Source organism: Mustelus asterias, chromosome 22, assembly GCF_964213995.1.
Source record: "Mustelus asterias chromosome 22, sMusAst1.hap1.1, whole genome shotgun sequence".
In the NCBI taxonomy this organism is placed as follows: domain Eukaryota; kingdom Metazoa; phylum Chordata; class Chondrichthyes; order Carcharhiniformes; family Triakidae; genus Mustelus; species Mustelus asterias.
The window spans coordinates 36,309,487-36,331,338 of record NC_135822.1 but is presented as its reverse complement, the minus strand read 5'-3'; the positions used below and the strand labels follow the sequence as shown (position 1 = coordinate 36,331,338).

Below are 21,852 nucleotides of genomic sequence, written 5' to 3'. Positions count from 1 at the left end.
CAGATTCCCTATCTCATTCCTGTACTCTGTCTCGTCATTGTTTGAGATCCGACCCACTACGGTGGTGTCATCAGCAAACTTGAAAATTGAGTTGGAGCAGAATTTGGCCACGCAGTCATAAGTGTATATCGAGTGAAGTGTTGAGGACACAGCCTTGCCGGGCACTGGTGTTGAAAATAATCATGGAGGAGGTGTCATTGCCTATCCTTACTGATTGCGGTCTGTGGATTAGGAAGTCTAGGATCCTGTCGCAGAGGAAGGAGCCGAGCCCTAGGTCACGGAGTTTGGAGGTGAGTTTTGTTGGTATAAAAATAGTTGAAGGCTCAGCTGGAGTGAATAAATAGGAGTCTGGCATAGGTTTCTTTGTTATCCAGGTGATCCAGGGTTGAATGTAGGGCCAGGGAAATGGCATCTGCTGTGGACCTGTTGCATCAATAGGCAACTATAGTGGATCCAGGCAATCTGGGAGACCAGAGTTGATGCGTGCCATGACTAACCTTTCGAAGCACTTTATGATGATGAATGTTAGAACCGCTGGACGGTAGTCATTAAGGCATGCTGCCTGGCTTTTCTTTGATACAGGGGTGATGGTTGTCTTCTTGAAGCTGGTAGGGACCTCAGATTGGTATAAAGAGAGGCTAAAGATGTCTGCAAATAACCTCGCTAGCTGGTCCGTGCCGGATCTGAGTGCTTGTCCGGGTACCCCATCGGGCCAGTCGCTTTCCGTGGGTTAACTTTCAAGAAGGCAGTGAGAATGGAGACAGTGACGATGTAAGCATGGGAGCAGTGTCAGATTACAAAGAGGCTCTGTTGTTTGGTCCTGGTACTTTTCAGATTAATCAGTACACAAGTAGACACAAGAGGTGATTAACATTGCAACTGTTCTTCTTTGCTGACTCAGTTGAACTGCTGAGAAAATATGGATCGTGCGATCCCACAGTGCACTAGTTTGCACAGTACGGCAAGTCTACAGAGCAATGTGCTTAACGTGAGCTCTTTGTGAATAGTTTTTAATGGATCGTTTTAAAAAATCACTATCTTCACGTCACTCAGAGGAAATAAAACCCCATCAAAACAGTCCTAGGGAAGACTAAGCACTGATTTGGATGCAACAGAGCCATTTTCTTGATAACATTATGAAGCAGCAACTGAACCTGTTTCTGAGGATTATCTAGTGAATAAAATGTGTTTTGGGAAAACACTTAATTAAAGTTTCACATTTAAGTCTTTTCGAGAAGATTAAGGATGAGGAAGCGAATGGCAAATTAGCTTGTTGGAATGAAAAGTGGTTTGGCTGGAGTAAGCAAAAGACGGCACAGTGGTTAGCACTGCTGCCTCATAGCACCAGGGACCCGGGTTCAATTCTGGCTTCGGGTGACTGCCTGTTTGCACATTCTCCCCGTGCCTGTGTGGGTTTCCTCCAGGTATTCTGGTTTCCTCCCACAGTCCGAGGATGTGCAGGCTAGGTGGATAGGCCATGCTAAGTTGTCTCTTGGTGCCCAAAGATGTGCCGGTTAGGTTGATTGGCTATGCTAAATTGCCCCTTAGTGTCAGAGAGATTAACATGGTTATGGCGACAGGGTCTGTGTGGGATTGTTGGTACAGGCTTAATGGGCCGAATGGTCTCTTTATGCACTGTAGGGATTATATGGTAAATGGAAGAAACTCTGTCAGGGATAGAAATGGATGATTGGTCTTTTCTGAGTCCCCTGCCATTTGTGCTATTTATAAATGATAAGTAGGAAGCTAATTCTAATATTGACTGCTGGTACTATGTTATGTGACCTGGTGATGAGTTGAAGTGATTGATGGCAATCAAAGGTCTTTAAACTAGTTCTGTGGATGGGTTAATTAATGGCAGATGAATTTTAATGTGCATAATTTAAATTCGAGTGGAGCAAGAAGCATGAAATGTGGTGCTTGATGAAGAAGTGTCCATTATAAAGGGATTTGATTGTGATGATATGAAGTTAGTACAATTCCAAGTAACTCCTATATGAAGAGATTTTTTTCTGAGTGATAAATTGCTACATAAATGTTAGCCTCTCAAATCATTTTGTTTCATTTGCTCAGTGTGTCCAGCCAGGGTAGCACGACTTACAAGACTAATCACATTCTTGGATGTATCTCAAGAGCATTTGATTAAAAGTTACAGTGGGCCTTGGGTCAGGCATCCGTGAGGTTAGACCACATCTAGCATTTTTTTGAGTTATTTTTTGGCCAGTTATCCAGTGGAGACAGTTTTGGATGAAAAAATGATACTTCTGTCGATTCCATAGACCCACCACTGCCCTTGGCCCAAGGCGAGGGAGGCGATGGCCTAGTGGTATTATCGCTAGACTATTAATCCAGAAACTCAGCAAATGTTCTGGGGTCCTGGGTTTGAATCTTGCCACGGCAGATGGTAGAATTTGAAATATCTAGATAAGAAATATCTGGAATTAAGAATCTACTCATGACCATGAAACCATTGTTTGTTGGAAAAACCCATCTGGTCCACTAATGTCTTTCAGGGAAGGCAATCTCCAGCCTCACCTGGTCTGGCCTACTCCAGACCCACAGCAATGTGGTTGACTGCCAACTGCCCTCGGGCAACTAGGGATGGGCAATAAATGCTGGCCAGTCAGCGACACCCATGTCCCACAAATGAACAAAACAAAATTAGGCTACAATCTTTCAGAACCAGTTGGGGATTTTTCTAAAATTTTAAATACACGCACCAATTTCTAAACAGCTTACTGTCAACAATCATTCTGTGAATAATTCTTATAAATTTTAAGTCCTTCAATACCTCAAGCAACCTGGTGATGCGCAGATGTCCCTTGCATCCCGCTATACTAGAGTGTAGATGGATGAGAATTTTATAATGTAATCTGTGCAGCAACATAATAGGCATCCTCCCAATTCACTGGAACATTCTGGCATACAGAATAAAAAGGTGGGGGCAATAGCATTATCTGACAGATTCAATCTCGATTTCCACTCGCGGCCCACTCAGATTCTAATTCCTGTTTGACCCTTATCCCTGAAAATGTGTCTCCTTCTCTCGAAAAGGACTTTAATGGCTTTCCAGAGCATTCGAGAAGAAGGCCAAATTACTGACTGTTTTAGTTTTGATTTCAGGAGGCTGCAGCTCATGGCCAGGCTGCCGGTGATGCTAACTCTGCCTTCTGGGCTGCAGCCTCATCATCTCTTAGAAATGGCCGTTCATCCCCGCAAACCTCTTCTGCCATTCAGTTAGAGCACGGACAATCTGTTTCTTACTTTCATTTACCCACCTTGGTTCCACCTAACCCTGCCCATTAAAAACTTCTCAATCCCAAAACCTCCCAATCCCAAAACCTCCAAATCCCAAAACCTCCCAATCCCAAAACCTACCAATCCCAAATATGAAATTTGCAACTCATTCCCAACCCCATCAGCTGTTGGGAGGAGAGGGTTCCAGATTTTCCACTACCCTTGTCATGCAGAAGTGATTCCTCAAAGGGCTCATTCTCATTTTAAGGCTATAGCCCTGTGTTTTGGACACCCTCACCTGAGGGACCAGTTTCTCTTGATGTACCCTTGTAACGCTTTTAATCATTTCAAACTCCTCGAAGAAGAATTTATTTTCTGGCCTGCACCAGAATAAGGACTTAGCAACATTAAGTGGAGACACTCAGCTCTTAGATGCTGGTCCCCCTGAATCTCAGTCACCGGTCTGTCCAAATCTCAGTTAAGTGCAGCAATATTAAACGGCTAGAAGATCTCAGGATGTTGAGTGCACCAAATGGAAAGATTGATTAGGGTCGTGATTCAGGTCTTTCAAGAGTCCTGAGGGACATGAATAATGTGCACGTGTTATCGGCTATACAAATTGGACAGTGAAAGCAAGACTAGAGATTAGAAAAAGTGATTTTCTGACACGGTAGTGGATGTGTTTCACATACTTCCATCAACAGCAATTAATGCAGTGTCGTTTAACTTCTTTGAAAGGAGGTGGATGCATATTTGGCCAGCAATGAATTGAGTGCTTGAATGATGGAGATGCTTTACTGAACTATGGCATACAATGATTCCCAAGCTTCAAAGACCATGGAAATAACATCCCTTGGAAAACCATCAGGAAGAGCTCGATAATATAGTTATCAAAGCTAGTTAGACATTGCTGCCAGAGGAGATAGTGGAAGCAGGCACATTATCAACAGTTACGAGGCATCTGGATGGGTACATGAATAAGGAGGGAATAGAGGGATGTGGACTGAGTATGGGCAGAAGGTTTTTTTTAGTTTAGTTAGGGCATCATGATCGGCACAGGCCTGGAGGGTCAAAGGGCCTGTCCCTGTACTGTACTTTTCTTAGTTCTTTGAAAATTCATCATTTTTCAAGACATAGAGATGCAGTCCATGCCATTGTGCAGCATGTTAAGACTCGCATTCCAACCATTATCTTGCAATTGTGCCTTTGTCTATATATATGCTGTGCTTGTGAACCCAACTCTCCACTCACCTGCTGAAGGAGTAGTGCTCCAAAAACTTGTGATACCAAATAAACCTGCTGGACTTTAACCTGGTGTTGTAAGACTTCTTAATGGACTCAAGACAAGGGGAATGTTAATGGTGCCATTAAGAACTGACTGAAGAGTGCTAATAGTGGCAAAAAATAAGATAGCAGAATGTGTTAATAGGGGAACAGAGGTCAGTGCAGAGTGGGAGCAAAACTGACCAACAAGGGACTGATGACCATGTGTGGCGGGGTGGGGGGTGGGGGGGGGGGGGGGGGGGGGGCTGCATGTTGGGACAAAGGAGAGGAGCCAAAAAACAGAAAGATAGAAAGAGAATAAAAGCAAAATACTGCGGATGCTGGAATCTGAAACAAAAACAGAAAATGCTGGAAAATCTCTGCAGGTCTGACAGCACCTATGGGGATGAGAATAGAACCAATGTTTTGAGTCAGGAGGACCCTTTGTCAGAGCCTTCGAAAGAGAATACCTATTTCTCTGTAAAAGATTTGTTGTGAACCATGCTATTATGCCGCCTAAAACATGCTCACTCTCTGAGAACATGTTTTATTTCCAGCAGGAAAATAATTGCAGCATGGAAGGAGCGTTATTGTATTTGAATTCAGGCTGAATAGCCTCTCTTTGTGTTTCTGCACATTGTGAATCACAAAGATTGCAAGCTGTGCATTGAGGAGTTTGTCCAATTTTTCTGTGACCCAGGATGTGTCATCAATGACTGTACCAGGGTTAGAACCAGTGACATTTCTGGGAAATGTATTGATATATTTACTAAGCCAAAGTCCAATCCCAAACCCTCACCTTCTCCAGTTTCTTCTTCATCTTTTCCTCATACCAGCGGAGACCTTCATTTGGACCTGGGAGAGGGAGCAAAGTAATCAGGAGCAAGGGCACCTGGGTAGGGGACCAGGAGGGACTGACAGATGGATGGGCGGAAGGAAGGAGGGAGAGGGAGACAATCAAGAGAAGGGCAAACAGCGTTCAGCATCTGCCTGTGTAGTTTTAATGTGGATTGAGAGTTTCTGAACCTCCTGACTCCACACTCGGGTAAATATGTTTTTTTAACTTATCCTTTTGTTGGCAATCTGCAGACTGCAGTCGAAGGGATCACATTTACATGGAAGTAGTTGCCCTGTTTCACAAACTGAGGATCAAATAGTCCTGCTGTTTTATATGCAAAGTTCCCAGCACTTGTGTAAGGTGCAGGCGCTGTACACCACTTTCCCTGCCTTTACCAATATGGCGGACAGAGGCATAATGAGTGTGTATATGTAGCCTGCCATATTGGATGCTTTGATGCCATTTTGTCTCTGAAAATGAAAGCAGCGCCATTTCATTTCAGAGCCTGTTGATATATTTTGATTTTCAGGAATTAATTGAGACCACAGTGATGCAGCGAAACAAAATGACTAATCTGTCCCAATATATATTATATTAATTTGAGAATTAGATCTCTACAATGTTTGCGAACAATAGATTTGTATACAGAGTATTCTCTTGACGATGAACACAAAATCAAGTCTTTAGAATCCTATATCCTATTGTGCAGAAGGAGGCTATTTGGCCCATCGAATCTGCACTGACTACAATTCTACCCAGGCCCTATCCCCATAATGCTATGCATTTATCCTAGCTAGTCCCCCTGACACTAAGGGGTAATTTAGCATGGCCAATCCATGGACAGTGGGAGGAAACCAGAGCACCTGGAGGAAACCCACGCAGACACGGGGAGAACGTACAGACTCCACTCAGAGACCCAAGCCAGGAATCGAACCCAGGTCCCTGGCGCTGTGAGGCAGCAGTGCTAACCACTGTGCCACTGTGACCATGACTGAATGGTCAATCAATGGCAAGCACTTTAAAGAGGTATATAAAATGTATAATTTCCTCATCAATTATTTCTTGAGAACACAGTTGACAAGTAATGTTAGCTTTTATACTGAACGCATGACAGGTCATGTGAATATCCATGGTTTTAGAAAACTTGGACTCAATCGGAAAAACAAGGCCTGAAAACACCACCAATTTACTGGGATCTACAGGGGCAGGATTTCAACTGAAATTCCCACCCAAAGTCAATGGACCTTTGGCTGAACCATCAATTTTCCATCCTGCCTGTGGTGATTCCTGCCAAGGGTAGTTCCGGAAAATCCATTCACTTACAAAGAGTTAAAATTGGGCACCTCATGTGAGACTTGGATCTGGATTTTCCTGGCCCCGAGGAGACTGGAGTGGAGATGGGATGGTGGAAACAATGGCCACTGAGGAGTGTGTTAGGGACTGCGATTTCTGTTTCTGCTCCTGCCGTTTTCCTGAAGGCAGGGGCAGCGGGCTTTGGAGCCAGCCCTCTCTTATTAATACAGTGTTAATACTCATTAAGAACTCATCCAGAGTAGTTTTACTGATCTTCAGCGAGGCGACTGGACATTAGCAGCTGCCGGGATTCAGAGCAGTAGCTGAAAGGAGGTGGGGACAGCGTTGGCTGTAAGTTTATGTGAGAATATGCATTTTGAAGTTGTGCTGTAGGGGTTGAGAAGGGCAGGGAGGTTCTTCTCAATTACATAAAGATCTGACTCTCACCCACCCTGAAACTCTGGCTCTCCCTGGGCCCTCTGGCTCTCCCTGGGCCCTCTGGCTCTCCCTGGGCCCTCTGGCTCTCCCTGGGCCCTCTGGCTCTCCCTGGGCCCTCTGGCTCTCCCTGGGCCCTCTGGCTCTCCCTGGGCCCTCTGGCTCTCCCTGGGCCCTCTGGCTCTCCCTGGGCCCTCTGGCTCTCCCTGGGCCCTCTGGCTCTCCCTGGGCCCTCTGGCTCTCCCTGGGCCCTCTGGCTCTCCCTGGGCCCTCTGGCTCTCCCTGGGCCCTCTGGCTCTCCCTGGGCCCTCTGGCTCTCCCTGGGCCCTCCGGCTCTCCCCGGGCCCTCCGGCTCTCCCCCGGACCCTCCGGCTCTCCCCCGGGCCCTCCGGCTCTCCCCCGGGCCCTCCGGCTCCCCCCGGGCCCTCCGGCTCTCCCCGGGCCCTCCGGCTCTCCCCGGACCCTCCCGCTCTCCCCCGGACCCTCCGGCTCTCCTCTGGACCCTCCTACTCTCCCCTGACCCTCCGACTCAAGTCTGCATGACTCTGCTCTGAACCTGCTTCCAGACCCGAAACGTTGGCTCTATTCTCTCTCCACAGATGTTATCAGACCTGCTGAGATTTTCCAGCATTTTGTGTTTCAGGTTTAGATTCCAGCGTCCGCAGTATTTTTGCTTTTACTTTACTCTAAACAAAGGGCCGTGTGCTCCTTCGCTCTGCTTTCATTTGTACTTTTACTCTGGGGCTGGGGACATGTTGTGCTGTCCGAATCTCCCCCGGCCAGAATCGATACTCCGCTGAGGTGTTCTGCCTCCACAGGTGCTGCCAGACCTTCTGAGCATTTCCAGAGTTTTCTTTGAGTTATACGGAGAGGCTGGATAGACTGGGACTTTTTTCTCTGGAGCGTAGGAGGCTGAGGGTTGATCTTATAGAGGTCTATAAAATAATGAGGGGCATAGATCAGCTAGATCGTCAATATCTTTTCCCAGAGGTAGGGGAGTCTAAAACTACAGGGCATAGGTTTAAGGTGAGAGAGGAGAGATACAAAAGTGTCCAGAGGGGCAATTTTTTCACACAGAGGGTGGTGAGTGTCTGGAACAAGCTGCCAGAGGTAGTAATAGAGGCGGGTAAATTTTGTCTTTTAAAAAGCGTTTAGACAGTTACATGAGTAAGATGGGTATAGAGGGATATGGGCCAAACACGGGCAATTGGGACTAGTTTAGGGGTTTTAAAAAAAAGGGTGGCATGGACAGGTTGAGCCGAAGGGCCTGTTTCCATGCTGTAAACCTCTATGACTTTCTATTTCTGTTTGTCCCTTTATTACGGCACTAGCTGCTGCAAAGCAGCTGAGCTTAAAGATCCCATTGAAAATTAGCAGGCGATACAGACGCTGAAGAATTTTAATGCAGTGTAGTGGGTACAGAGTAGCAAGCCCTGTTTCAGAATTCCCACAGGGTCTAACAAATGTGCGACCTTCTTCAGAATGTACTTCCAAAAGACACTCACCGCCCCCCCCCCCACCCCCCACCCTCCAACTCCACCTGCCCCCATCCCAACCACCTGATCTCATCACCTTATCACCTCACCCACCCTGTCAACCTACCCAGCTGGCACCCTTACCTCACTCACACTCATTCACGAACTCAGTGAAACGCTGTTTAAATGTCCCAAAGCTTTCCACTGTTTTAGTGAATGAAGACATCCCAGAACATGGTGGGAAGTGCTAGAAATAGGGGCGTGAGTCTCTGCGCTGAGGAAGGACTCCCAGAACAGGCTTAGTTCGGCACTCCTTGTCAGGAATGCAGAGCTCCGGTGCAAGGTCCAAAAAGTAGGAGCAGAGTGGCACTGCTGCCTCACAGCGCCAGGGACCTGGGTTCGATTCCCGGCTTGGGTCACTGTCTATGCAGAGTTTGCACGTTCTCCCCGTGTCTGCGTGGGTTCCCTCCGGGTGCTCCGATTTCCTCCCACAGTGCGAAAGACGTGCTGGTTAGGTGCATTGACCATGCTAAATTCTCCCTCAGTGTATCATAGAATCATAGAAACCTTACAGTGCAGAAGGAGGCCATTCAGCCCATCGAGTCTGCACCGACAACAATCCCACCCCAGGCCCTATCCCCACATTTACCCCACTAATCCCTCTAACCTACACATCCCAGGACACTAAGGGACAAATTACCATGGCCAATCAACCTAACCTGCACATTTTTGGACTGTGGGAGGAAACCCACGCACAGACAGACCCAAGCTGGGAATTGAACCCAGGTCCCTGGCACTGTGAGGCAGCAGTGCTAGCCACTGTGCCGCTTGTGTACCGCCCGCGTACCCGAACAGGCTCCAAGGAAATTTTCACAGTAACCTCATTGCAGTGTTAATGTAAGCCTCCTTGTGACACTGATAAATAAACTTTACTTTAGTCTGATGGTAACTGTCACTTTTCGGAATTTTCGGCTCTGAGTTTGTTTATCCTTGGACTAATTGCACTGAGGATGCTGAAAAGGAGAACTCTGCTTATCTGGCTGGGATGAATTTAAACCGAGTGCTGGTGAACAAAAAGTATCCCTCCTAACATTGCCTGAAAAGCAGCTATCTTTGTTCTTAACGATTGTTGTGTTTGGTCCCTAGGACTACCTCTGTGATTTCGAGAGCAGCTTTAGCGCAGATGCATGGTGTTGGCTTCCCTGAGATCCTGGATGATAACAATGAACTGGCCACAGTGATTGACCCTGATGAACTTTCAAACTTTAATCTGCAGAGGGAAAAATCAGATAATCTTCAATGCAATGAGATTATTCTGCAATTTCTGGCTTTCAGCAGGTAAGGAGGAATGGAATGTCTGCACTCTTAGCTGTCCATTATCTTGAGTAGCTGGCGTGTGTTGATTTACAAGAGAGGCCATGTTCACTGGGACTTATTAAAGAGACTGTCCTGCCCTGGGGCCACATTGTCTGGGTAATATTGAGGCGACAGTCCTGAAACCATGCAGACCACACTGTGTGGGGAATATTGGAGAGACTGTCCTGGTGCTGTGTGGGCCACACTGTCTGGGTAATATCGGAGTGACTGTCCTGTAGTTGAGGCCACACTGTGTGGGGAATATTAGAGAGACTCTCCTGGTGCTGTGCGGGCCATGTTAGCCACCAGCAAGGTTGCCATCACTCTTCCCATGGAGACTTTGATGTGCACTGAATGTTCCATTCAGTCTGGTGACGGCACCTGGCATCTCTGCCTGATTTTCCCCTGCCTGTTTTTGCATCTCCAACATTTTCTCCTGGCCGATTCCAGAGGCTTGTCCTTAGATTCAGGTTCTGCTGGAGTCTGGGTTCCAGCGGTCCTCCGAGCGCCATGGACCTCAGCTGTCACTGTCTCCGCTTGGACAGATGTCTGTGAGTGATCACCAGATAGTGACACTGAACCTAGTCTGGAACTAGATCCACTGAGCTGCATGTCTGTGCACTGATGGAGGGTTCGGGTGAATGCATTGAAGGGTTTTCATCAAATGGTTGCTCTGCCTCATTATCTGAGGTGACCGGGGGGGATGGGACTGAGGTGCACTGTCGAACTCCACCTCTGTCTCTAGAAACATAGAAAATAGGAGCACAAGTAGGTCATAGACTCTACAGTGCAGAAGGAGGCCGTTTGACCCATCGAGCCTGCACCGACAACAATCCCACCCAGGTTCCATCCCCGTAACCCCACATATTTACCCTCCTAATCCCCCTTACACTCAGGGGCAATTTATCATGGCCAATCCACCTAACCCGCACATCTTTGGAGTGTGGGAGGAAACCGGAGCACCCGGAGGAAACCCACGCAGACACGGGCAGAACGTGCAAACTCCACACAGTGACCTGAGGCCAGAGTTGAACCCTGGCGCTGTGAGCTGTCATTCAGCCCATTGAGCCCGTTCCGCCATCCAACATGATTATGGCTGATCCATTATCTCAGCGCCATGCTGCGCATTCTCCCCATACCCCTTGACACCTTCAGAGTCTAGAAATCTATCTCTTTCCTCCTTAACTATATTCAGTGACTTGGCCTCCGCAGCTTTCTGTGTTAGAGAATTCCACAGGTTCACCACCCTCTGTTTTCTGGATTACATCAGTGACTATATTTTAAAAGTAAATCATTGGCTGTAAAATGCTTTGGAATGTTCTGAGGAAGTGAGAAGTGTTCCATAAATGCAAGTTCTTCTTAGCTTCAAAGGCGGAACACACTGTGGAGATTATTTTCTCTGTCTAATTCCCATCCAAAGTAGTTGCAACCTCCAGAAGGGCACAGCCCATTATTATGATGGGGTGTTTAGCCCACTGAATAGAGGTATTACAGGATAGGGTGGCTGGTACTCTATTGGATAGAAGGGCCCTTGTTCTAAGACAGGTAGCGAATATAGTATGTGTCAGGTCATTTTCAGAAGCAAAATGCCATTGACTATTTTGATTTCCAGCTGAACAGTAGCAGTATTGTATTCCTTACTGCTCGGTAGCAATGCTGCGGTGATCATTTCTCGTGATCTAACATTTCATTGGCTGTCGACAACTACAAAACAACCCTTAGCAATTTTTCTGTGAGGAACACATCAGGAGTTGCTGAATGTTTCAGTCTTAAATTGCCTTCTTAACACTTCATTACCAAAATTCTCCACAAGTGGCCAGAAAGAAAACATGTTACTTTGTAGTGATTTAGAAATACGGGTTGCAACTCAGGATATGGGTAAGTGCATTTTAGTAATCTCCCACAAAAACTAAAACACTTGGGCCTAGTAAAATTGTTCAGGCCTGGGAACAAAGATGGTGACCGCAGGCGTTGGGAAAAGGTTTGTGACAGTGAATGCCAAACTTGAGCTCTCTGCTGGACATCCATGGTAAGTGGTTGCTAGGCATCAGTCAGACATACACCAGTCTACCGGTTTGATTAGGCCTTAAGACACAGGAGCAGAATTGGACCATTTGGCCTATTGATTCTACTCCGCCATTCGACTGTGGCTGATATGTTTCTCAACCTCATCCTCCCGCCTTTTCCCTGTAACCTTTGATCCCCTTACCGATCAAGAACCTATCTATCTCCATCTTAAATATTGTCAAGTTGATGCCTGCTGTTCAAAACAGAGAGTGGTTGCTCTGAGGATGTTTCCTCTCCTGAGGGGGGCGGGTTTCGAGAAATAGGGAGCACAGTTTAAAAATAAGGGGTCATAGAAATTATCATAGAAACCCTACAGTGCAGAAGGAGGCCATTCGGCCCATCGAATCTGCACCGACCACAATCCCACCCAGGCCCTACCCCCACATATTTTACCCACTAATCCCTCTAACCTACGCATCCCAGGACTCTAAGGGGCAATTTCTTTAACCGAGCCAATCAACCTAACCCGCACATCTTTGGACTATGGGAGGAAACCGGAGCACCCGGAGGAAACCCACGCAGACACGAGGAGAATGTGCAAACTCCACACAGGTCTCCCATTTAAGAGTGAGGTGAGGAAGAATGTCTTCTCAGAGGGTCGCTAGTGTTTGGAATTCTCTACCCTAGAGCATTGGAGGCTGGGTCATATCCATGGGTCATTTATGGGTCATATTCAAGGCTGAGTTGGACAAATGTTTGATTGACGAGGGAGATGAGGGCTTTGGGCGGACAGGCAAGCAAGTGGAATTGAGACCTCAGATGAGCCATGATCCTATTGCATGACAGAGCAGGCTTGAGGGGCCGATTGGCCTATTCATGCTTCTATTTCTTATGCTTCTATTTTCCACAATCGCACGTTTGAAACTTAGAATTACAGCACGTTGGCGAAAATAAATGGAGCCAGCGGGGAGCTGAGAAGCCAAGCAGTAGCTATCCACCCCGAGACATTTCAATTTAATATTCTTACAGGCACAAATGACTCAATTCAGAGTGTCCCTCGAAGGCTAAATCTATGACACATGAAGGAGACCTGAAACCGAGAAGTGGAACATCAATTTAAGCCCTAAAGCACCCTCTGGCAGGATTTGCTAATACAACTGCAGGGATGTGTTATCACAGCTGATAAGCAGCCAAATTAGGTTGACTGTTGCATTTGCCAAAGTAGCTGACCTTAAACCTGATGGAGGCGAGAGAGAGAGAGTCAAAGGATGATGCACAGCATGAATGATTTTTAACTTTAAATAAAGAGCTGTAGCAATAACCTGGGCTATGGAGCAGTACGATGTGGATTCACCACCATGATTGCCGAGAGGTATTGTTATGGTCACTATATGCAGCAGCTTATGAATATTTCTTCTATTTAGTATTTATAGCAACATTTCCTCTATTCAATATTTATAGAAAAATCACCAGCACAAAAGACAATGGTTGTGGTTGTTGGAGGATAAGCATCTCAGCCCCAGGACATCACTGCAGGAGTTCCTCAGGATAATGTCCTAGATGCAAGCATCTTCAGCTGCTTCATCAATAGCCTTCCCTCTGTAAGGTTAGAAGTGAGGGTGTTCACTGATTATGGAAGCGTTCAGTACCATTCACAACTCCTCAGATGGTGAAGCTGCCTGTACCTGCATTCATCAAGACTTGGGTAATAATATCCAGGCTTGGACTGACAAATGACAAGTAACATTTGTATTCCACAAGCGCCAGGCAATGCCTGTCTTCAAGAGAGAGAATCTTACCATCTCTCCTTGATATTCAACAGCATTACCATCACTGAATCCCCGCCATCAAAATTCTGGGGGTTGCCACTAATCAGAAACTCAATTGGATTAGCCACATAAGTACAGTGACTACGAAATCAAGTCAGAGGCTGCAAATTCTTCAGCGAGTAACTCTGACTCCTCAAAGCCTGTTAACCATCTACAAAGTAAGTAGTCTCACAACACCAGGTTAAAGTCCAACAGGTTTATTTGGTAGCACGAGCTTTCAGAGCACTGCTCCTTCATCAGGTGAGTCATGGCAACCATCTACAAACTCCGGTCAGGTGTGTGGTGGAACACACTCTGCTTACCTGGGTGAGTGCAGCTCCAACAATGCTAAGGAAGCTCAACACGATCCAGATCAAAGCAGCCCACTTGAGTGGCACCCCATTCATCGCCTTAAACATTTACTCCATGCATCACCGATGCACAGTGGCAGCAGTGTGTACCATCTACAAGATGCACTGCAACATCTCACCAAGGCTCCTTTGTCAGTATCTTCCAAAACTGTGACATTACAGCCTAGATGGACAAGGGCAAAAAGTCCATGGGAATGCCATCACCTCTGAGCTCCAATTTAAATCACACATCATCTGAGTTTGGAAATGTATTGCTCTCGTTCACTGTTGTGAGGTGATAGTGTCTCGACCGATTGCTGGAGAGCTGGTGAGAGCCCAGCATGTCACCTCCGTTAGGAAAGGCCCACCAAATTAAATGGCGCTCATGCATTTAACTGGACAACAGCAGGCCTTCCCAGGCATCAAGGACCCTGTGAGTGGAAGTCCGACCCAGTGGACTAGCAGCTCAATTGGATGATAGCACCATCAGGGAGGCGGTGGCCACTGTTAGTATGACACACAACCAAGGATCAGGATCATTATTGGATCCCAGATCAAAGGTGAGATATGGTGGGAGGACAGGGGGATCATGGGGTAGGGATTGCGGAGAAGGGGGTCGGCAGAAAAGGCGGAGCGTTGACTCTCAGCTCTCATGTGCCTTAATGATTATCGGCTAGTGGCTCTGACATCCATCATTATGAAGTGCTTTGATAGGTTAGTCATAGCACAAATCAATTCCAGATTGCCTGGATCCACGGCAGTTTGCCTACCGCTGCAACAGGTCCACAGCAGACGCCATATCCCTGGCCCTATGCTCAACCCTAGAGCACCTGGATACCAAAGACACCTAAGTCAGACTCCTATTTATTGACTACAGCTCAGCCTTCAACACCATTATTCCTACAAAACTCCCCAAACTCCGTGGCCTGGGACTCGACTCCTCCCTATGTGATTGGATTCCTAACCCACAGACCACAATCAGTAAGGGTAGGCAACACCTACTCCACAATCATCCTCAACACCGAAGCCCCACAAGGCTGTGTCCTCAGCCCCTTATGATACTCCTTATACACCTGTTGACTGTGTGGCCAAATTCCCCACCAACTCGATTTTCAAGTTTGCTGATGGCACCACCGTGGTGGGTCGGATATCAAACAATGGTGGGACGGAGGACAGGAAAGAGATAGAGAATCTGATGAACTAGTGCAACGACAATAATCTCTCCCTCAATGTCAGTGAAATGAAGGAGATAGTCATCGACTTCAGGAAGCGTAGTGGAGAACATGCCCCTGTCTACATCAACAGGGATGAAGTGGAAATGGTCGAGAGCTTCAAGTTTCTAGGTGTCCAGATCACCAACAACCTGTCCTGGTCCCTCCACATTGACACTATAGTTGAGAAAGCCCACCAACGCTTCTATCTCTCAGGGGGCTAAGGAAATTTGGCGTGTCTGCTACGACTCTCACCAACTTTTACAGATGTACCACAGAAAGCATTCTTTGTGGTTGTATCACAGCTTGGTATGGCTCCTGTACTGTCCAAGACCGCAAAAAACTACAAAGGGTCATGAATGAAGCCCAATTCATCACGCAAACCAGCCTCCCATCCATTGACTCTGTCTACACTTCCCACTGCCTCGGTAAATCAGCCAGCATAATTAAGGATGCCATGCAGCCCGGACATTCTCTCTTCCACCTTCTTCCATTGGGAAAAAGATACAAAGGTTTGAGGTCACGTACCAACCAACTCAAGAACAGCTTCTTTCCTGCTGCCATCAGACTTTGAATGGACCTACTTCGCATTAAGTTGATCTTTCTCCACACCCTAGCTATGACTACATTCTGCAGTCTCTCCTTTCCTTCTCTATGAACGATATGCTTTGTCTGTACAGCGCGCAAGAAACAATACTTTTCACTGTATGTCAATACATGTGACAATAATAAATCAAATCAAAACAATCAGACCTTCCCCACCATCTGCTGGCACCCCCATGCCGCCTCCCCCAAGGATCACACAACAACCCTACATGTTTTTTTCAATCATGCTTCTCATGTGGCAAGTCGCCTGCCCATCACTGGGTTAATGCCAGTGGTGATGGGATGAGGCAGCATGGTAGCACAGTGACTAGCACTACTGCCTCACAGTGCCAGGAACCCAGGTTCGATTCCTGGCTTGGGTCACTGTCTGTGTGGAATTTGCACATTCTCCCTGTGTCTGCGTGGGTTTCCTCCGGGTGCTCCGGTTTCCTCCCACAGTCCAAAGATGTGCGTTAGGTGGATTGGCCATGCTAAATTGCTCCTTAGTGTCAAGGGGACTAGCTAGGGTAAATGCATGGGGTTATGGGGATAGGGCCTGGGTGGGATTGTGGTCGGGGCAGAATCGATGGGCCGAATGGCACTTGGGTTTTAGTTGGCAGCAGGGTCACTACCAAGCTTGTGACAAATGCAGCATTTCTGAAGTGCAGTCACTGTTATAACATAGGGAAATTCCGCCCATAGACACTGGAGCAAAATTAACGAGGAGACTCGATCAATTTTTAGAGGCATCGCTGGGTTCTCTACTTAGAGTGCTCAAAAATTCAAAGTGAGAATTAGTTGGGTTAATACCGTTTGTGCCCAACAAACATATATATATATATATATATATATATGTATATATATATATTTATATTTATATGTGGTATCAAAACTTATTGTCTTCTCAAGGGATCACATAGTCCAAGTTCACATGGCCTGTTTCACCATTGAGAAACCACTTCCCCAACTTTGAGCTCTAACTCAGAACAAAACAGCAAAGCGAGACCAAAACATTAACTCCAATCACAGGGTATTCATGGAGAAGGTAGCATTACTTTCTTAATTTATCATTAATCCACAGTTAAGAAATAAAAACCCTCGCCAATCTACAATGAATTGATCAGATGCAATTGTGTCAATAACTAACATAGCCCTCCCTGTTAAAGTGACAATAATGTATTCTCCCACAAAAAAACTGTTTGCTTGTTACTCAGTGGTACTTAGTAGACAAATTGATTCAATAATTCAGTCCAGTAATCAGCATTTGAAGCTGGCACTTAAATGAACCATAAATCATCTTAAACACTGGTTTCTTCAATTATTGAAATCGTTTGTGCTTTATTGAGCAGTGTGAAAGCAGTTAGCAACAAATAATTTTCTTTAACTTGGTCACAATGAAACATTAAATTGCCATAATTTAAGAGTAAGTGTTTGTTAGATTTCACTCTGCCAGCATGAGCATCTCACCCCTGAGTCAGAGAGTCAAATGAATTAAGCACGCAGTCTAGGCTAACACTCAGTGCTTACTGGGGGTGCATTGGACTGTCCTGAGGTAGCATGAGGCATTAATCCAAGACCCTAACTGTCCTCTCAGGGATTTTTGTCTCTGGTTGTGAAATGCTGAACTTATTTTTTACTGGAAAAACAATTCTCTCTGCCTTCTGGAACCCATGCCATTTTTGTACAGCCTTTCCGTGATTCATCAAGGCCTTGGGTGCAAATTGTGCATGCAGCACTTCTGAGGTCAGAGTCACTACTGTAAGAACCATAGGAAATTCAAATTTCCTTTCCCGTGCTATTTTTGTGCGCTGGTGCAGATTTGATAGTTGCCCCGCTCCCCAAAAAAGCACTGCCTCACTGTGTCAGGGACCTGGGTTTAATTCCGGCCTTGGGTGACTGTCTGTGTGCACGTTCTCCCTGTGTCTGCGTGGATTTCCTCCCACAGAAAAAAATGTGTGGGTTAGGTTGATTGGCCATATTAAATTGTCCCTTAGGGTCAGGGTGATTGGCAGGGTAAATACATGGGGCTGAGGAGACAGGGCCTGGGTGGGATTGTCGTTGGTGCAAGCTCAATGGGTCAGATGACCTCCTTCTGCACTGTAGGGATCTATGATTCTAAGTTCAGTACCTGCTGAGGAGTTGGGAACATTTTGCAAGGTAAGTGTGAATTATTTTGACATCTTTGAATGTCACCAGTAGATGCTGTATAGTAATGTAGATGCATTTTTAATGCAGTGATTGAACAAAGGATATCTGTTCTGCAAAGGTAAGTTCACTATTACATTGACCATCATTGTGTAAATGTTGACCTGCATTACAGAACCTTTCTCAATGGAGAAACTGCCATTATACATTCAAAACTATAGAAATGTTTCCATTTTGTCTGGGATATGGGCATCGCTGGCAGGCATGATGATGCTGTGCTATTTTGATATATTTTATGTTTAAGGTGGGGTTTCTAGAATTCAATTACAAACGAAACAGCAAACTAAAGAAATGAGACAGCTTGAATTAGAAGCAAAGGAAAGAGAGTGAGCATTTGAACGTCAGAAACTGAAGAGAACATCAACTTAAAATGGTGGAGGCAAAGGTGGTAGTTGAGAAAAGTGATGAAGAAAGTGGTGGGAAAGACGTAGGCCCCTAAGTCAAAAGCCTAGTGGGGATATGTTTAAATTTATTCGAGCACTATCGAGGTTTGATGAGAAGGATGTAGAAGCCTTTTTCATTTCATTTGAGAAAGTAACTAAACAATTAAAATAGCCACAGACCATATAGGTATTGTTGGTTCAAACAAAGTTGGTAGGTAGAGCTAGTGAAGTGTTTGCATCACTATCAGAGGCGGTATCTAGGGATTATGATGAGGTGACAAAAGCCACCTTAAGTGCATATTAACTAGTGCCAGAAGTCTGCAGATAAACATTTAGAAATCTAAGGAAAGAACCAGGTCAAAGATGTATAGAATTTTTAAAGAATTAAACCATAGTAACTTTGATAGGTGGATAAGAACATTGAAAATAAACCAGAGATATGACGCTCTTAGTGAAACGATTATTTTGTAGGAATTTAATATTCACTTCCCGCAGTAGTGAGAACACACGAGGAAGAGTAAAGGGTTAAAACTGTGAGATGAGCAGCAGAAATGGCAGATGATTTTGTATTAGTTCATCAATCAAGGTTTGGTTTTCAACATCAATTTCAATCTGAGAAGAATAGAAACCTGGGAAAGGAGAAATCAGCAGGTGGTTAAGGCAAAGAAGGTCTCGTTGGAGATAGTAAGGGCAGTTTGCCTCAGGTTATAAAGGAAACACATGCATAAACGTACATATGAGAAAAGGGATCAAGTCAATCTTTAATGGTAAGAGACGAGGAGATATATAGTTTGGAAGGAGCATTGCCAGAAAAGGTGTTTTTTCATGTTTAAAGAATGGAGTATTAAAAAATAACTTCTGATCATGACACTTAAGCAGACCTTATCCAGCCTTCAAGAGCATTTGCACCTACTCCATTTGTTCATGACTCCCACACTGCAACAGAGAAAATGGAGTCTGTTTGAACTCAGCGCCAAGTTCAAGTGTCTCTGCTGAATTCTGGTTTCCCTCGTGTGAATCTGTCCCCCTCCTTTCCAGCTGCTGACAAATATTGAATCTGTCAGAAATGGGGGCCTTTGGCATCTGGGTTTCACCCAACATTTTTAAAGGTTCATGGAGTTAGCAAGAATCTGCAACAGTCCAGTTATTATTCTCAGAGATTGGCTTTGCAGATTGCAGGATATATTAAATTGGTCAATGAAGCATGGAAATGATTTCAGCACTTGTCCTTCGGGCGGCCAGTCAGAGTTTTGGGTTTTGAATTACTCAGCTTTTGACAGCAAAGCTCATAAAAACTTCAACGAAAGGCTCAAAAGATCAAATCTATTGCACTGTTTTTCTTTTTGTGTGTTAACTGAGCATTCTGGTGTCACATGGGTAGTTGTCACTGAACAAAAGCTTTTTTGATACCTGATGTTTTGACAGATTTAGATGTGGTCTCTGTTCTTTCAAACAGTTGATTCCTGGAGCATGTTTCATCAATCAAATTCAAAGGGTATCGTTTGTTATGAGTGCTTTTGATCACTTTCCTTGTTGTAGTTGTGGGATTTACCTCAATTCTAAATGAGATTTACATAGGGCGGCACAGTGGTGCCTCTCAGTGCCAGGGATCCGGGGTCAATTCTGGCTTTGGGTAACTGTCCGTGTGGAGTTTGCACGCTCTCCCCATGTCTGTGTGGGTTTCCTCCAGGTGCTCTGGTTTCCTCACACAGTCCAAAGATGTGCAGGTTAGATGGATCGGCCATGCAAAATTGCCCCTTAGTGTCTAAAGATTAGGGGGAAGAGCAGGGTAGCACAGTGGTTAGCACTGCTGCTTCACAGCTCCAGGGTCCCGGGTTCGATTCCTGGCTCGGATCACTGTCTGTGTGGAGTTTGCACATTCTCCTCGTGTCTGCGTGGGTTTCCTCCGGGTGCTCCGGTTTCCTCCCACAGTCCAAAGATGTGCGGGTTAGGTTGATTGGCCAGGTTAAAAATTGCCCCTTAGAGTCCTCAGATGCGTAGGTTAGCAGGATTAGCGGGTAAATATGTGGGGATAGGGCCTGGGTGGGATTGTGGTCGGTGCAGACTCGATGGGCCGAATGGCCTCCTTCTGCACTGTAGGGTTTCTATGATTTCTATGGTAAATACGTGGTATTACGGGTATAAGGCCTGGGTGGAATGCTCTGTCAGAGTCAGTGCAGACTCAATGGGCTGAATGGCCTGCTTCTGCACTGTAGGGATTCGATGATTCTCTTCTATGAGGTATCCTATTCAATTATCATTATATGTAGATTCAGTTGCATTAAAATTTACCACAACTTGAGTTGAGGCATTATCATTGAATTCTACAGTGCAGAAGGAGGCCATTTGGCTCATCGAATCTGCACTGACTACAATCCCATCCAAGCCCTATCCTCATAATCCCATGCATTTACCCAGCTAGCCCCTCTGACACTAAGGGGCAATTTAGCACGGCCAATCCACCTAACCCGCACATCTTTGGACTGTGGGAGGAAACCAGAGCACCCAGAGGAAATCCACGGAGACCGTGCAAACTCCACACAGACAGTGACCCAAGCCGGGAATTGAGTCCAGTTCCTTGGCACCGTGAGGCAGCAGTGCTAACCACTGTGCCACCAGGAGGGGAATTCATGTTCCAGAACTGGTGTGGAGCGAGAGGGAGCATGGCGCCTTCTGGTCACAGCCGCTAGGACAAAAGACCATGAAGTTTAATAACAATGGCTTTCAAATGAATGGATTTAGTCAGCTTTAAAAACCACGACCGGGATGTGCCAACCGACTCTCCCCTGCTGCCATCAGACTTTTGAATGCACCTACCTCGCCTTAAACTGATCTTTCTCTACACCCTGGCTATAACTGTAACTCTACATTCTGCACTCTCTCGTTTCTTTCCTTATGAATGGTATGCTCTGTCTGTATAGCGCGCAAGAAACAATACTTTTCACTATGTACTAATACATGTGACAATAATAAATCAAATCAAAGGACCTATAGTCGGAAGGTTTCAATTGCTTCTAATGACCTTGTGAGGAAAGACAGTCCCCCAAAAAAAAGGCATGCTTACCACCCTGTCTTCAGCCTCACATCACCGAAGGCAAGATGACTGTTGGCTGAATTACCACCACCAGCCCATAGCACCGAGTTTCAGCCGGAGCTTAGCCAGGAAAATCAGTGGGAAGCTGGGAATGCCCTCTCCCATATCCTTAGCAAACTCCAGTAGGCCTGCTCCTACTCCCGGCCAATCCCCTCCTGGAGGCAAAGTCCCAGAAACGTCAGGGGCGACATAAAAGGGATGTAAACCTGGTGAAACAAGTCTTCCTCCACCTTTTCTTGACTTTTTAAACCTAGGGAAATCAGAGAAAAGATTGTAAAATCTCCAACAGACACCGTGGCCGGGGCAAATGAC

General features: G+C 45.9%; 1 protein-coding gene across 1 annotated transcript in view; it reads left to right on the top strand.

Annotated features, from left to right (window-relative positions):
• nphp4 (nephronophthisis 4) overlaps positions 1 to 21,852 on the top strand; it is a 479,472-nt gene that overhangs the window by 355,299 nt on the left and 102,321 nt on the right. Inside the window, exon 13 of the mRNA XM_078239167.1 lies at positions 9,688 to 9,879. Coding sequence (XP_078095293.1) covers positions 9,688 to 9,879 — 192 coding nt within the window. The remainder of the gene's footprint in view (positions 1 to 9,687; positions 9,880 to 21,852) is intronic.